Raw genomic sequence first — 16,179 nt, 5'->3', positions numbered from 1 at the left:
TCCGCTTCACACGTTTTTGATAATGGAAAGCAAGCAGGTATGGTTCCTTTCCTGTGGGCGAAGCGATCCACTCCTGAAGTTCTGTACGGTCGTTCTCTTGGTAATTCACTCAAATCTGCCCTAACTGAAGTCTGTCTGAAGGGATCCACAACCTCCACTGTCGTAAAGCTGATCTCATCTGTCCTTTCCTCCCCTCCCACTGTCACGTTTTGGAGGGCGCGTGGCATAACCGTTGTCCTGAGTGAGTGGGAGTGGTGGGAGCTTTCCTCCCGCCACCCCCTCCCTCCGCGTCCAAAAGGCAGGCTCGCTTCCGCGCACTCACGTGTAACTCGCCACATCAGAGCCCCGGCCCAGCCACGGGAGCCGGACTGGCTGCACTGGCGGCGGGTCCTGGGAAGGAAGGGGGTTCGAATGAAGAGCTGGGGCAGAGGATACAGAAAGGCGGCAGGCAGGCAAACACTGCCCTTGGCTTGCTCGCCAAGTACTAAGGTCATAGCCCTACTCAGCCAGGGGCAGGATGGAGAACAAGTGGGCCACCCCTGGGAAGAGGTGGTGGGGGGCAGGCTGATTGAACTCCCTGTGTGGGGAGGGACACTGCCAGGGAAACTCTTGAGTGGAAACAGATGAAAACCAAAAACAAACAGAAGAAAGTAAACTAATGAGAAGACACAGAATATATAATTACCTTTTTCTGAAAGGTACAGGAAAGAAATGTATAAGAAATGATGAGAAACTGGAGGTGGTGATGGAGGGGGAGGGCCACTCCATGCTCTTTTTAAAGCTTCCTCCGAATGCTCAGTACTGGGACCAACTACATAGAGAGGTAGATTTTAACAAGGTGGTTTTGTTTTGTTTTGGTTTTTACTACGGTGCTGATGTATATGTAATGTCTAAAAAAAAGTTATTTGTAAATAAGTTTTTACAATATGACAGATATCACTGGGTCTACTATCTGTAAAAAATATACATATAAATATATATATACTGTTTGTTTAAAATAGAGTATTTTTATTTCATTCCTTAACTCATCATCCCAGCAGTGGTATTGCACTTCAGATGACATCATATTACTAATTTGTACTGTATGACCTCGGGCAACTTCCTCCATTTGATTCAGATTTTCTAGTTTTCTGTTTTTACTTTGTACATGGAGCATTGCTTATTTCCTTTTAAGAAATGTACAGAACTCTGAAATGTAGAAATGAAGTGATGTTGACATACCACTTTTAAAGAAAAAAACAAATAAAAGATCATTATCTGAACCAATCCAAAGTTGAGTGTATTTTAGGACTGTCACTGGAGCTCCAGCCTTAGTTAAGCAGATGGATTATGCCTGGGTTTTAACTGATTAACTGCAGTTCTTGTCTCAAAATTTTTATATCATTATTTAAACATTTAAGTAACAGTGGAGATCAATCATTCCTAGCCTTTTTAATTCCACCACGCTACTAAAATATTCTATATTTGCACTCCAGGAGATGTGGCAAAGGTAAAAAGAAGAGAGTCTGGCCAGCACCACCCACAGAGAGTTGAATGTGCTTAGAAGTTTACAGCCCTCCAGACTGACGTTAGCCAATGACCTGCCAGGAGCATGAGAGCCCAGTTAACTTGCCTGGACAAACCCTGAGATAGCATTTCTGTCCCAAGGTCCCCTGCAGGATCAGGCAGAGGCTGGGACTTTGCCAGAAGGTGCCCCCTTGCTTGGCTTCCTGCCTTTTTCTGCCCTGTTTCCCCCACTCCCTCAGTTTCCCCTCCTGGGAGCCCTTCCGTGACAAATCACACACATGTGAATCCACTCCACTTCTAAAAGACCTGACCTAAGTCTTCCCATCAAACTTTAAAAAGCATGGTAAAGCAACATGTTTCAAAACTGTCTGGGTGAAGCAGAAAAAGAGGCCACAAGAATAGAATAAGGTCATCATCAAAAATAGATCCAAAGCAAAGGTGAGTTTTGATATGTACAAACCAAGAGAAAGAATGAACTTGACTATGGAAGAAGAGGCCAGCCCTACCCATGGTGGGCTGTGGTTCCAGACCAGCTGACAAATAACACCATGTAGAAAACAATGTGACGCTGGGCTTTGTCCCAGTGATATGGGCTCAGCGACATGAGATCAAAAATGAACTGATTCGCAGGTGGGGATGGGAAGGCTGACAACAGAATGAAAACATGAAGTCTGAGAAGGGCTCCTCGTCCTGATGAGGCAAAACCACATATTTTTATTTACTGCACTGGATGGATGGAATACCATTCTCCTTTAAAATGGTTTCTTATTTATAATCGTGTTGACCTTTATAAAGTCCCAGCGCAGCAAGTGTATAACGGGGGAAGAAGGAGAATAAACATCTTTCCAAGAAGTCACTAGGCACTTGCCCCATAAGGAGGAGGTATTTTATCGCTGAAAGTTAAGGCACATTCAAAAGCATTAAAGGAGCTATTTCTGCCTTTAACCATTCTTTTCAAGGAAGGTTGTATCTAGAGAAAAAGGATAAAAAACAAATGACCTGATATTTTTCCTTATTAATGACTTTTTTGGCCACACCTCCTCTACTTCCAATCCTGCAAAATGCGAGAGGAAAAATACCTTGGAAGAGAGCAGGGCTGCTTGTTTGTGTAATCAGTCCTTCACCTTTCTAACTTATTTTTCATTTTAAGTTCTAAGGACACTATATTTCCATGCTGGTGTTCTCTGGACAAGTTACTACAGACACCTGTTTCATTTCATAACAAGCGGAGGTAATTAGGGCAACGTTCACACACTTGGGGCCCAAGCGTCCCTGCCACGTCTAGGACAGCTGCTGGGCCAGAGCTAATGCTACGGTTCTATCCCTACCTCAGATCCCAAGTCAAGGATGCAGCACTCAACATAAAACTCTTCAGAGCTACTGAGAACCTGACTTTAGCTTTTAACTTTGCCTCAGATATTTAAACTTGTATGACAATCATTTTCACACAATCAGAAAAAAAGAATAGTACAATGAATAACTATACACTTACCAACTTGATCTGATACTTGTTAACACTTCACCGTATAGGCTTCACATACATATTTTGTGGAACCATTTCAAAGTAAGCTGTACACGCCCAGTCACTTTACCCCTCAACCTCCCAGCATACCTCACCAAAGAATTAGGGCATTTTCTTTCCTAGACACAACATCATTATCACACCTAACACAATTAATTCCCTAATATCTGATTCTCACTCCTTATTCAAATTGTGCCAAATGTCTCCCATAGCTGTTTTTTTCTAACCAGGATTTGATCAAGGATCCCACATTGCCATTTGGGTTTTATGCCTCTTAAGGGTATCTTTTAATGCAGAAAAGTTCTTCTCCATCCCTTTGTTTATAACATTGACTTTTTGAGGCAAGGAATCTGATTTCTAAAAATAAAATCAGTCAATTTACTAATATGCAAAAGATATGTATGTCAGATCAGAAACCCACATCTCCCTAGCCAACACGTTTGCTCCCTGTAACCAAATTATAGGAATTAAAATCGTCAAGAGGTTGCCTTGGTGACAATAGAATTGGAACAAAGGAAATAAATTCTATAGTTCAGATATTTTTAAAGATAAAAAGCTTTGATATGCGGGTGGGACCATCATTTTTTTTCCACATGTTGTTTAACCAAACTCTGTGTGTGTGTGTGTGTGTGTATGTGTTTATAGTTTACATCTTTAAATAGTTCCAATTTAAATGCAAGATAGAAATTGTTTAAAAATTCTCAAGTGTAATATTTGGAAAGTTGTGGGGGTTTTCCCACTTCCAAAGGATAATGAGTTTGCAGTAATTATGCTTTATGGTCAAAAATTTGCACTTTACCCCCTGGCGGGACACATTAAATTTAAGTTCTCCATGAAAATTAAAAAAAAAAAATTGCACTTTCTCTTCCTTTATTGTCTTCAATGTGTAAAACAACTAAAATGTCACAATACGAGTCACTATAACTGACTGAAATACTAAAAAGTAAAAAGACCACAGAATCATAGCATTTTAAAATATTAGCCCCATTTTACCTGAGAAGAAAACTGAGGCAGAGAGCTACACGGCTGTGGTAGCATAGCCAGCGAGTGGTAGAACAGCATTCATGTTGAGTGGCCCTGGAGTCTACACTTCTTTTGCTGCACAACCTCTATGGTGAGCTGCCTTATCCAGAGTCAAACAGCCAGTTAGTGGGGAACTGGGCTGATATCCGGATACCCCATTCCCAGACTGGTCGTTCTCAGTGTACTCCAGGGTATTTAGCCCAGCTATTTGGGATGCAAGAGGCTGTCGTGTCTTCTCCCCTACTATTTTGGAAACGCTAGTGTTTTAATGCCTTTATTTTTCTCTATTATTCATAGCCTCTGTAACTGCCTTTGTACCGACACACCAAAAAAGGCCCAATAAAAAGTTTCTTGGAGATGCCTACACCAGATTCAAGGCTGTCACACTTTCTTTAGAAAAATTACAGAGAGCGCTTTTCCTGATGCTAAAAAGTTATATATGCTCATAATTCCATTCTGCTAAGGTCCCTGAAGACTCATTCCCATTTTACAGATGAAGAAAGTGAAGAAGGGTCATTTGCCTTGTGCCAGACAGTGACTGCACATCAGGGTCCAACAGCAGCAGGCCCCCAGCCCCGCGTGGCACGGGAAGTGCAGTGGAACCCAGCCTAGGCTCTCCAGCCATGACCATGACCCTCCTTCCCCTGCCCAGGGGCAAGATATTCCCCGACCACACTTCTCTGGATGGTTTCTTAAAAATGACAGACCCTTTCTTTCCTTTTTCCTTTGTTCGTTACAAAGTCCATTTTCACAGCCAGATGTGTTTTGTGCTGTTAGTTGATGACTCTCTTCTCTGGCTACTTGATGTGTTTGCCTGACTTCCCTCACCAACTGTTGCATTCCTGCAACTAATGAAGTGGGCTCAGCTGCCTTATCGGCATCTATCTGGAACTTCCCATCAAGAGAGAAGCAGTCTTAGAGGTGAGTGATAGCAGTGGTCCACGGAAAGCCCTAGACACAGACAGGTCAGGCTGCTTTCTCCCTACACCGGCAGTCATGACTTTGGCATGTGCTCCTAAAACCAGGGCTCAACACACTTCCACTGATGCTACGGATCCTCCCCCCTCAGAGCAAACTTCAGTCGTTAAACTAACAGGAAAATCTAAAGGGGATGTTTCTACAAAGCCATTTCAAAAAGAAAGGAGACTGACTTCTTTTAATTGAACAAGTGGCACCATCTAACCTTCAGAGTGGAAACATCTTCTGCAAGCGTTTGAGCAAAGGGAGGGGGGAACGTTAGAAGTACCTCAGTTTCTCGGCAACACTGAAGTCCAGGTATTCATCCAGAAAGCTGTTTGCAATCCCCACGGTGCTTAGGACAGTCAACAAGGCCAAAACCCCCAGACTCAACCGGAAGCCAGTGATCCTGCAGGCGGTTGTGAGAGAGAGAGAGGTGATAAATAAACTGGGCTACAGGGATGAAGCTGGGGAGCCTGGGGCAGAACTCTCATTGTGGACACTGCCCAGAACTTCCATGTTTTTGCCAGTTGAAAATTTTGATTCATCAGATGAATTAAAGAGGATGCCTAGCCACAGAGGTCAAGTGGCTCCTTCTGAACACTCAAAGGATTATCAAGGCTGGGAGGGATTATTTCCTTGGTAAATTTGGGAGATAGTGCAAAATGTCTGCAAGGATTTAAAGTGTGGTGGTCAAAAGAGTGCACACTTAGTGTACAGTTTTATCCTTGCAATTTCCTGTCTCACACCTAGTTGTGGAGGACCTGATGAGACTTGGCCTCAGGCAACGTAGATCACTTCTGCCGTCATAGCCATCAGTGCTGTATTACTCTCAGGAACAGGAAGCTAATATATAGACTCCATCCTGCTACTTTTTGTCTAAACACACAATTCTTGGGTGTTCCTTACCTTTTTTTTAGCAGCTTCTGAGTATCCGCAGAAATACTGGTGATGGACATATATGTACACCAGACTTAGACAAGTATCAAAAAACTATAGAGAAAAAAAAAAAAGACACAGAACATGATGGCAGCCTCTCAAAACGCGGTGTGAAAATTGACAACAGTCACAGAACGTGTATCTGACAAAAGACTTGTGTGCAGAGCTCTGGCAATTCAATAAGGAAAGAAAAACAACTTAATGTTTTGTTTTTTGTTTTTTGTTTTGTTTTGTTTTGTTTTGCGGTACGCGGGCCCCTCACTGCTGTGGCCTCCCCCGTTGCGGAGCACAGGCTCCGGATGTTCAGGCTCAGCGGCCATGGCTCACAGGCCCAGCCACTCCGCGGCACGTGGGATCCTCCCAGACTGGGGCACGAACCCGCGTCCCCTGCATCGGCAGGCGGACTCTCAACCACTGCGCCACCAGGGAAGCCCAACTTAATGTTTTTAATAGGCAAAATATTTGAATAGAAAATTCACATAGCAAGATAAACAAATGTACCAATACGCACATGAAAATTTTTTCAACATTATTCAACATCATTCAATATCAGCAAAACTGCAATTTAAAACCACAACAAGGTGACACCACTTGCACACCCACCAGAAGGGCGAAATTTTAAATAGACTGAAGCATAAAATATTGGGGGTGTTGGAATCTCATACATTATTGGTGGGAATGCAAAATGATACAGCCACTTTGGGAAAAGTTCTGGTAGTGTCTTATAAAACTAAACATTACTTTCTGACCCAGCAATTCCTTCCTTTCCTGTGTATTTACCCAAGAGAAATGAAAGCACATGTCCATAAAAAGACTTGTACACAATGGTCATTGCAGCTTTATTCATAATAGCCAAACACTGAGAACAGCCTGGAAATCTATCCACAGGAGAATGGATAACCAAACTGTGATAACCATACAACAGAGGCCCACTGGCGAGGAAAAGAAACAGACAACGTGGTGAAACAAACAGCATGGTGAATCTCAAAAATATTTTGCTGAGTGAATAAAGCATTATACAAGAGTACATACTATGATTCCAATTATAGAAAGTTCTAGAATGGACAAAACTAAACTGTGATTTTAAAAATTCAGAGCATTGTCTGCCTCTGAAAGGGACTGGGAAGGACCTGAGGAAACTTTCTGAGTGGTTGTCACGTTCCATATCTTGATAGGGATTTGAGTGACCCAGGTGTATACACTTGTCAAAACTCATGGATGGTACACTTAAGATCTGTACATTTCACTAAATACAAATTTTACCTAAAAGAAAGGTAAAATGTGGGGTTGTATTCTGCCATCCAATCCAATGAAAACTCTCAATATCTTCCCTACACTAGGAACCCTCTGTCTTCCTCAGCACTTCACGGATGTAAATTACCAGAGCCCTCTTAGAAACACTAGAAGTCTGTCTGTGGGACTCCGATATGCTGGATAAAATGAAATTCTTTATTTTATTAGGTCATAAACATTTTTTTTGGCTTCTACTATACACCAGGTATTATTCTAAGGATTGGAGTTAGCTGTGAAAAAGATACAAGCTCCCTGCCCTTATGGAGTTTATCATCAAAGACAGACAACAAAGGGGAAAACAAGAAAAATAGACTTGAACGTGCTGTGAAGGAAATGAAGGAGGATGGGCCACCAGGAACTGGAGGAGGCCGCCTTTAGGAAGGGTCAGGGGAGGCCCCTCTGAGGGGGTGACGCTTGTGCTGGGCCCCGAAGGATGAGAACAGGAGGAGAAAGGGTGGAAGGGCCACCTGGCCTCTGAGGAAGGGGAGAGGTTCTGAGCACGCTGTGGTTTAGAAACTCCCTATCTAATCCATTACTCCCAGAAATCCAATGAGAACTGTTCAAGGCAGTTAATAGGCAACCTACTCTGGATAAGAAAGAGTGCAAATTACAACAAGATACCCAAGATATCCTTTGACGCCAGAGTTAGCCTATCTGCAGCACAGTGTCCTTTGATGCAAACAGACAGTGCTTATTTTGTATAAAACAACTTCCAGGGTCAGTAGATGTCTGGTTGCGTATCTGCTGTTTAACAGTTGTAAGGACCATAGTCGTCATTAAACTTACCTTGGTTGAAATACCATCCAGCCATCCACAATGTAATCATAAATATTGGGTAAAACTCCACACAGTTTTGTCTGCAGGAAGAAAATAGGCGGTCAGCCTCATTCAGCCCATCACAGTGAAATCCAAAGGTTCAAATGGCAGAGGCCGAGCCCCATTATCAAAGGGCACTTTTGTTATTAGTTGTGAATGTGGTCTCACCTGACAAGGGCCTGCCGCCTTCATTCTTGCCCGTAAGGGATAAAAATGTAAGTTAGAAAAAAGTTAAGTCATTCTCTAGAGGACATTTTAGCTGAAATTTCTCAGTTGACAGTAAAAATTACAGGAGGGGAGGTGATAGGGTTGCCTTTAAAAACCAGCTAGATTGGGGGTTATTTAAATCGTAGCAATCAAGTGTCAAACCCAAATGAGGCCACGAGAGTTATCAGAAAGAAAAAGGGATTGAATTTCTCCAAATAAGGTAGCTGATGCTAGTCTGAGCTCCCGTGAAAGGGGCGGGCAGAGTTTGGGTAAAGCCCTCAGCTCGCCAAGGATACCCCATTCAAATGGAAAGCAGATGTTTATAGAGTTTCTACATACAGTAGTAGCAGCACTACATCCTTGGAAACTTTTAACAAAAAGTACATGGGTTGTTGGGTCAAATACCTATAAACCCTGCTCTGTACTCGAAAGCTACTTTTCTCCTACATTGGGGAATGTTAAGTTGGACAAACGACTTAACCTCTCTGTACTTCAGTTTCCTCACCTGTAAAGCAGGAATGAATTACAGACACTGCCACAGAGGAAGGTAAATCCTACATATGAGATAATACATGCATGACACTTAAAAACTGTACCTGGGGCTTCCCTGGTGGCGCAGTGGTTGAGAGTCCGCCTGCCGATGCAGGGGACACGGGTTCGTGCCCCAGTCCGGGAGGATGCCATATGCCACGGGGCGGTTGGGCCCGTGACTCGTGGCCACTAAGCCTGCGCGTCCGGAGCCTGTGCTCTGCAACGGGAGAGGCCACAGCAGTGAGAGGCCCGCGTACCGCAAGAAAAAAAAAAAAAAACTGTACCTGGCACAAAGTAAGTATTCAATAAATATTAGCTATAATTATTAGGGTGAACTGTTAATTCTGTGTTCTGTTCCTGCAAATAAATTAGAATTTAGCATATTAGATTTGAAGACAAAATCGCATGTCATATTCATTCTGGATTCCCCCACGTACAGTTTGTTCCAAGTTTTTAAAAAATCACTGAATTAAATTGCAATGACGCCAAAGTTAGCCTATCTGCAGCACAGTGTCCTTGGATGCAAACAGACAGTGCTTATTTTGTTTAGAACAACTTCCAGGGTCAGTAGATGTCTGGTTGCGTATCTGCTGTTTAATAGTTGTAAGGACCGTAGTCGTCATTAAACTTACCTTAGTTGAAATACCATCCAGCCATCCACAATGTAATCATAAATATTGGGTAAAACTCCACACAGTTTTGTCTGCAGGAAGAAAATAAAGACGTGGGTTATTTTATGAAAAAAACTATAAACCAAAGCAGTGAGTTTTCATCTATAGGTACATGTGCACCCTCTTCTTACAAAAATAATTATAAGAATTAACCTAAAGAGCATAAATGTCCTTACAGGTAAAATTAGCCTTTCAAGGTGGGACTCAAACATTTTTTAAACCTCAGAGCAGGGCTAAGAATCACTCTCCTACATGTAAGTTGCCAGCAATAGAAATGAAGTGTAGCTCTTTTCCAAAAGACAGGCCTGGAGATGGTCCTGATTCCGAGCCTAGAGATCATTCTGTATCTTATCCAAATAACCCAGAAAATAACTCAATTCATATTAAATGGATTTCTTCCCCAGAATTCCCTTGCATCTACTGCCTTCCATTTGAGTTACTCAGCACATTAAAAATGGTTTTTAAATAATTCCCCTAAAGCCTCCTGAAATAAATGAATGAGTGTATTTCATTCCCATTTTATGGAGGAAAAAAAACCTAAAGACTGAGAACCCAAGCTAATGGATGCCTTGCAGAGAAACAGAGGTAGTCTGTGTCATCTCCAGATTCCAAAGCTCTGTCCTAATGTCAAGTCAAATAGCTTCTATTCATAGAAGACTTGGATGGAAAATTTGACACTATTTTAAGCGAAAGGGAATGCTTCTCTGGGAACTATAATTAATTCATCTGCACCTAGCAAAAGGAAAAAAGATGAACTATATTCATCTTCCTTCCTGTGCTACACCCCCAAGTGATCTTGGTTAGGTTGGCTGAGCTCTTTCCTGACAATATCACAACCAGAAAAAAAAACTTTAATGTAATTCATAATGAGGTTTTGAGTTGATCCTGGTGGAAGAGTCATAGTCTACAGGATTAGAAATGATCCTACATGCTTCCTTAAGCCGTACAGCTTAAGTATGTAAGGTTATGAGGCAATTGACCCAGAAACAGTTGATTCTGGTTCTTGAAGGCTGAGTCTTCTAACCCAGGTCACCATGAATGATTCTTCCTTCTTTTCTTCCCTTTTTTTTTTGTCTCTTTTCTTTCTTAATGAAAAAAAAAAAGGTGTTTTGTTTTCTTTTCTTTTGTGACCAAGATGGTGACATGAAAGCTCTTAAACTTCCCTCCTCCCACAGATGCACTGAATGTACGGATACACACAGAGCAATTCCCTCGGAAAGAAATCCAGAAGTCAGCTGAATGACTCCTACACATCAGGCGAATAAGAAAATAGCCACACTGGCAGTTCCCTGGTGGCCTAGTGGTTAGGATTCCAGACTTTCACTGTTGTGGCCCAGGTTCAATCTCTGATCAGGGAACTGAGATCCTGCAAGCCGTGTGGCATGGCCAAAAAATAAATAAATAAATAGTAGCCACACTGAAATAAGCAGGAGAAGTTGAGACACACTCTCATCATAAACACCACCCCTGGCACAGCACAATACATTCAGGAGAAAATCCTCAACCCCCAGCTTCTCCCTGGGGGAGAAGCAAAGGGCTTAGATTGCATATCTAGCACTCCAACTTTTAAGACTTCCACCTGAGAGCTGGGTCCCCAAAACACCTAGTTCTGCAAGCCAGTGGGGCTTGCATCCATGAGACCCACAGGACTATAGCAAACAAAGAAGCAATTCTTACCAGAGCACATGAATACTCAGTACAGCTAAGCCTCCAGGGCTCAGTGCAGAGGGAGCAGGCAAAAACCCCTGTCTCCAGTCTTTCTCTAGAAAGGGTTTGACTGCATACTTTACAAGCTGATGCCTGGAGACCCAGCTTCTAGTTTAGCACATATCCAAGGGCTAGCTGAGATCCTCTCTGGAGCCCAGGGGAGATCATGGGCACTTCTCTTGCCTTCAGTTTGCTCCACTGATAAAACCAGATTGCCAGCATCTGTCTGGAAGGAGTCTGTACACACATCTGGCACCCCAGCTTTTGCAGCTTCTCTCTGAGGGACTGGCCTCCAAATCACCCAGCTCTGAGAGCCAATGAGGCTTGCACTCACAAGTCACAGGACCACAGCAAACAAAGAAGCAATTTTAAACTTTGCAAGCCAGAAGGGAGTGGGAAGATATACTCAAAGCGCTGAAAGAAAAAACTGCCAACGAAGAATACTCTACCCTGCAAAGTTGTCCTTCAAAACTGAAGACATGAAGAATTTTAGAAACAAAATCTGAAGGAGTTCATCACCACTAGACTTGATATAAGAAATGTTAAAGCGAGGTCTTCAGAGAAAAACAAATACTGTATGATATCACTTACATGTGGAATCTAAAAATTTACAACAAACTAGTGAATATAACAAAAAAAGAAGCAGTCTCAGAGATAGAACAAACTAGTGATTACCAGTGTGGGAGGGGGCAACAGAGGAGTCGGGGAGTGGGAAGTACAAACTACTGGGTGTAAGATAGGCTCAAGGATGTATTGTACAACATGGGGCATATAGCCAATATTCTGTAACAACTGTAAATGGAAAGTAACCTTTGAAATTTTTATTTAAAAATTAATAAAAATATTGACATATGTTAAAAAATATAGGTCCTCAAGTTGAAATGAAAGAATGCTAATTACTAATATGAAAATATATGAAAGTATAAAACTCACCAGTAAAGGTAAATATATAATTTAATTCAGAATTCTCTCATATTGCAGTGATGGTGGGTAAGTCACTTACAACTCTAGGATAAAGGTTAAAAAACAAGAGTATTAAAAACAAAACAATAATAATTTATTAATAGCTATACAATATTGAAAAATATCAATTTGTGACATCAAAAACATAAAATGGGGAAGGACTGTAAAAATATAGAGCTTTTGAATGCATTCAAAGTTAAGTTGCTATCTGCTTAAGATGGACCGTATAAATATAAGATGTTTTATGTAAGCTTCTTGGTAACCACAAAGCAAAAGTTTATAGTAAAAAAAAAAAAAAGTCTATAGTAGATATACAAAAGATAATGAAAAAGGAATCAAAGCATAGCACTATAGAAAATCATCATATCACAAAGGAAGAGAGCAAGAAAGGAACAAAGGGATTACAAAACAGCCAGAAAACAATTAACAAGATGTCAATAGTAAGTTCACACCTATCAATAATGACTTTAAATGTAAATGAACTAAAGTCTCCAATCAAAAAAACACACAGTGGCTAAATGGATAAAACAATATAAGACCCAACTATATGCTGCCTAAAAGAGATTCAGATAAAATAGACTTTAAGTCAAATACTTTAACAAGATATAGAGATGGTCATTACATAATGACAAAGGGATCAATTCATCAAGAAGATATGACAAGTGTAAATATTTATGCACCCAACATTAGGGCACCTAAATATATAAAGCAAATATTAACAGATCTGAAGGGAGAAACAGACAGCAATACAATAAGAGTAGAAGACTTCAATACCCCACTTTCAACAATGAATAGACCATCCAGATGGAAAATCAATAAGGAAACATTGGGCTTAAACTACACATTAGACCAGTAGACCTAACAGACATATTCAGAACATTCCAGTTAACAACAGCAAAACAGACATTTCTTCTCAAGTGCATATGGAATAGGATAGATCAAAAAATAAATAAACTCAAGAATATTGAAATCATATCAAGCATCTTCTCTGACCACAATTGTATGAAACAAGAAATTAATTACAAGAAGAAAACTGGAAAATTCATATATATGTGGAGATTTAAAAACATGCTCTTGAACACGAGTCAAAGAAAAACATCAAAAGGGAAATCAAAAAATATCTTGAGACAAATGAAAATGGGGACACAATATACAAAACTTATGGAGTACAGCAAAAGCAGTTCTAGAGGGAAGTTTACAGTGACAAATACCTACATTAAGAAAAAAAGAAAGATCTCAAATAAACAATGTAAATTTACATTTCAAGGAACTAGAAAAAGAAGAACAAACTGAGCCCAAACCTAGTAGAAGAAAGGAAAAAGCAAAGGTTAGAGAAAAAATATGAAATAGAGACTAAAAAGACAAAAATCAATGAAACTAAAAACTGATATTTTGAAAAGGGAAGCAAAATTTACAAAACTTTAGCTAGACCAAGAAGAAAAAAAAGAAGACTCAAATAAATAAAATCAGAAATGAAAGAGGAGACATTGCAATTGATCACACAGAAATACTAAGGATCATAAGAAACTATCATGACCAATTATATACCAACAAAGTAGACAACCTAAAAGAAATTGATAAATTCCTAGAAATATACAACCTACAAAGTCTGAAACATCAAGAAATAGAAAATCTGAATTGACCAATTACTAGTAAGGAGATTGAATCAGTAATCAAAAACATCCTGACAAAGAAAAGACCAGGACCACAACTGGTGAGTTCTACCAAATACTGAAACAACAGTTAATACCATTCCTTCTCAAATCCTTCCAAAAAATACAAGAGGAGAGAACACTTTCAAATTCATTTTGTGAGGCCAGCATTACTGTGATACCAAAGCCAGACAAGGACATTACAAGAAAAGAAAATTATAGGTCAATATCCCTGATGAACATAGATGCAAAAATTCTCAACAAAATTTTAGCAAATTGAATTCAACAATATATTAAAAGGATCATACACCACGACTGAGTAGAATTCATCCCAGGGATGCGAGGATGATTCAACATACACAAATCAATCAATGTGATACACCACACTGACAAAATGAAGGATAAAAATCACATGACCATCTCAATAGATGCAGAGAATGCATTTGACAAAATTCAACATCCTTGGGCTTCCCTGGTGGCGCAGTGGTTAAGAGTCCGCCTGCCGATGCAGGGGACACGGGTTCATGCCCCGGTCTGGGAAGATCCCACATGCTGCGGAACGGCTGGGCCCGTGAGCCATGGCCGCTGAGCCTGCGCGTCCGGAGCCTGTGCTCCGCAACGGGAGAGGCCACAACAGTGAGAGGTCTGCGTACCGCAAAAAACAAACAAAAAAACAAAACAAAACAAAAATTCAACATCCTTTATGATAAAAACTCTCAATAAACTGCGTATAAAAGGAACACACTTCAACATAATAAAGGCCATGTATGATAAGCCCACAGCTAACATCATAGTCAACAATAAAAAGCTGAAAACTTTTCCTCTAAACTCAGGAACAAGACAAGGGTGCCTACTCTCATCACTCCTGTTCAACATAGTACTGGAAATCTTAGCAATTAAGCAAGAAAAAGAAATAAAAGGCAACCAAATCAGAAAGGAAAAAGTAAAACTGTCTCTGCAGATGACATTATATATAAAAACCCCTAAAGACTCCACCAAAAAACTATTAGAACTAATAAGTTCAGTAAAGTTGCAGGATACAAAATCAACACACAGAACTTCCCTGGTGGAGCAGTGGTTAAGAATCCACCTGCCAATGCAGGGAACATGGGTTCAAGCCCTGGTCCAGGAAGATCCCACATGCCACGAAGCAACTAAGCCCATGTGCCACACTACTGAACCTGTGCTCTAGAACCCATGAGCCACAACTACTGAGCCCATGTGCCGCAACTACTGAAGCCTGTGTGCCTAGAGCCCAAGCTCCGAAACAAGAGATGCCACCACAATGAGAAGCCTGCGTACCACAACGAAGAGAAGCCCCCGCTCACCACAACTAGCGAAAGCCTGCACGCAGCAATGAAGACCCAACAACAAAGACCCAATGCAGCCAAAAATAAATAAATAAATAATTTTTTTAAAAATCAACATACAAAATCATTTGTGTATGTATACACCAACAACGAACTATCAGAAAGATAAATTAAGAAAACAATCCCATTTACAATTGCATCAAAATGAATAAAATATTTGGGAATAAATTTAATCAGGGAGGTAAAGACCTGTAAACTGAAAACTACAAAACATTGATGAAAGAAATTGAAGAAGACACAAATAAATGAAAAGGTATTCCATGGTCATAAGTTGGAAGCATTAAGATTGTTAAAATGTCCATAATACTCAGAGCAATCTACAGATTCAATGCAATTCCTATCAAAATTCCAGTGGCATTTTTCACAGAAATAGAAAAAAACTCCTGAATTTCATATGGAACCCAAAAAAGAACATGAATAGCTAAAGGAATCTTGAGACAGAAGAACAAAGCTGGAGGCATTGCACTTCCTGATTTCAAATTATATTACAAAGCTGTAGTAATTGAAACAGTATAGTACTGGCATAAAAACAGACACATAGATTAATGGAACAGAATAGAGAGCCAGAAATAAACCCATGCATATGTGGTCAATTAGTTTTTACAAAGGAGCCAAGAATATACAATGGGGAAAGGACAGTCTCTTCAGTAAATGGTGTTGAGAACACCAGACAGCCAAATGCAAAAGAATGAAACTGTACCCCTGTCTTACACCATACACAAAAATCAACTCTAAATGGATTAAAGACTTGAACATAAGACCTGAAACCATAAAACTCATAAAAGAAGACATAGGGGAAAATATTCTTGACATTGGCCTTGGCAATGATTTTTTGGATTTGGCACTAAAAGCAAAGGCAACAAAAACAAAAATAGGGCTTCCCTGGTGGCTCAGTGGTTGAGAGTCCGCCTGCCAATGCAGGGGACACGGGTTCGTGCCCCAGTCCGGGAAGATCCCACATGCCGCGGAGCGGCTGGGCCCGTGAGCCATGGCCGCTGAGCCTGCGCATCCGGAGCCTGTGC

The 16,179-nt window shown here is 40.7% G+C and overlaps 1 protein-coding gene across 1 annotated transcript in view; it reads right to left on the bottom strand.

The window, feature by feature from the left end:
- Positions 1 to 5,924: 5,924 nt before the first annotated feature.
- MGST2 (microsomal glutathione S-transferase 2) overlaps positions 5,925 to 16,179 on the bottom strand; it is a gene marked incomplete at its 3' end in the record, with an annotated part of 80,548 nt that continues 70,293 nt past the window's right edge. The window contains 2 exon segments of the mRNA XM_082653385.1: positions 5,925 to 5,993; positions 5,995 to 6,001. Of these exon segments, the coding sequence (XP_082509511.1) occupies positions 5,925 to 5,993; positions 5,995 to 6,001 (76 nt within the window).

This window comes from Grampus griseus (genome assembly GCF_964374135.1).
Source record: "Grampus griseus genome assembly, chromosome: 4".
In the NCBI taxonomy this organism is placed as follows: domain Eukaryota; kingdom Metazoa; phylum Chordata; class Mammalia; order Artiodactyla; family Delphinidae; genus Grampus; species Grampus griseus.
This window is presented reverse-complemented; position numbering and strand designations above follow the sequence as displayed.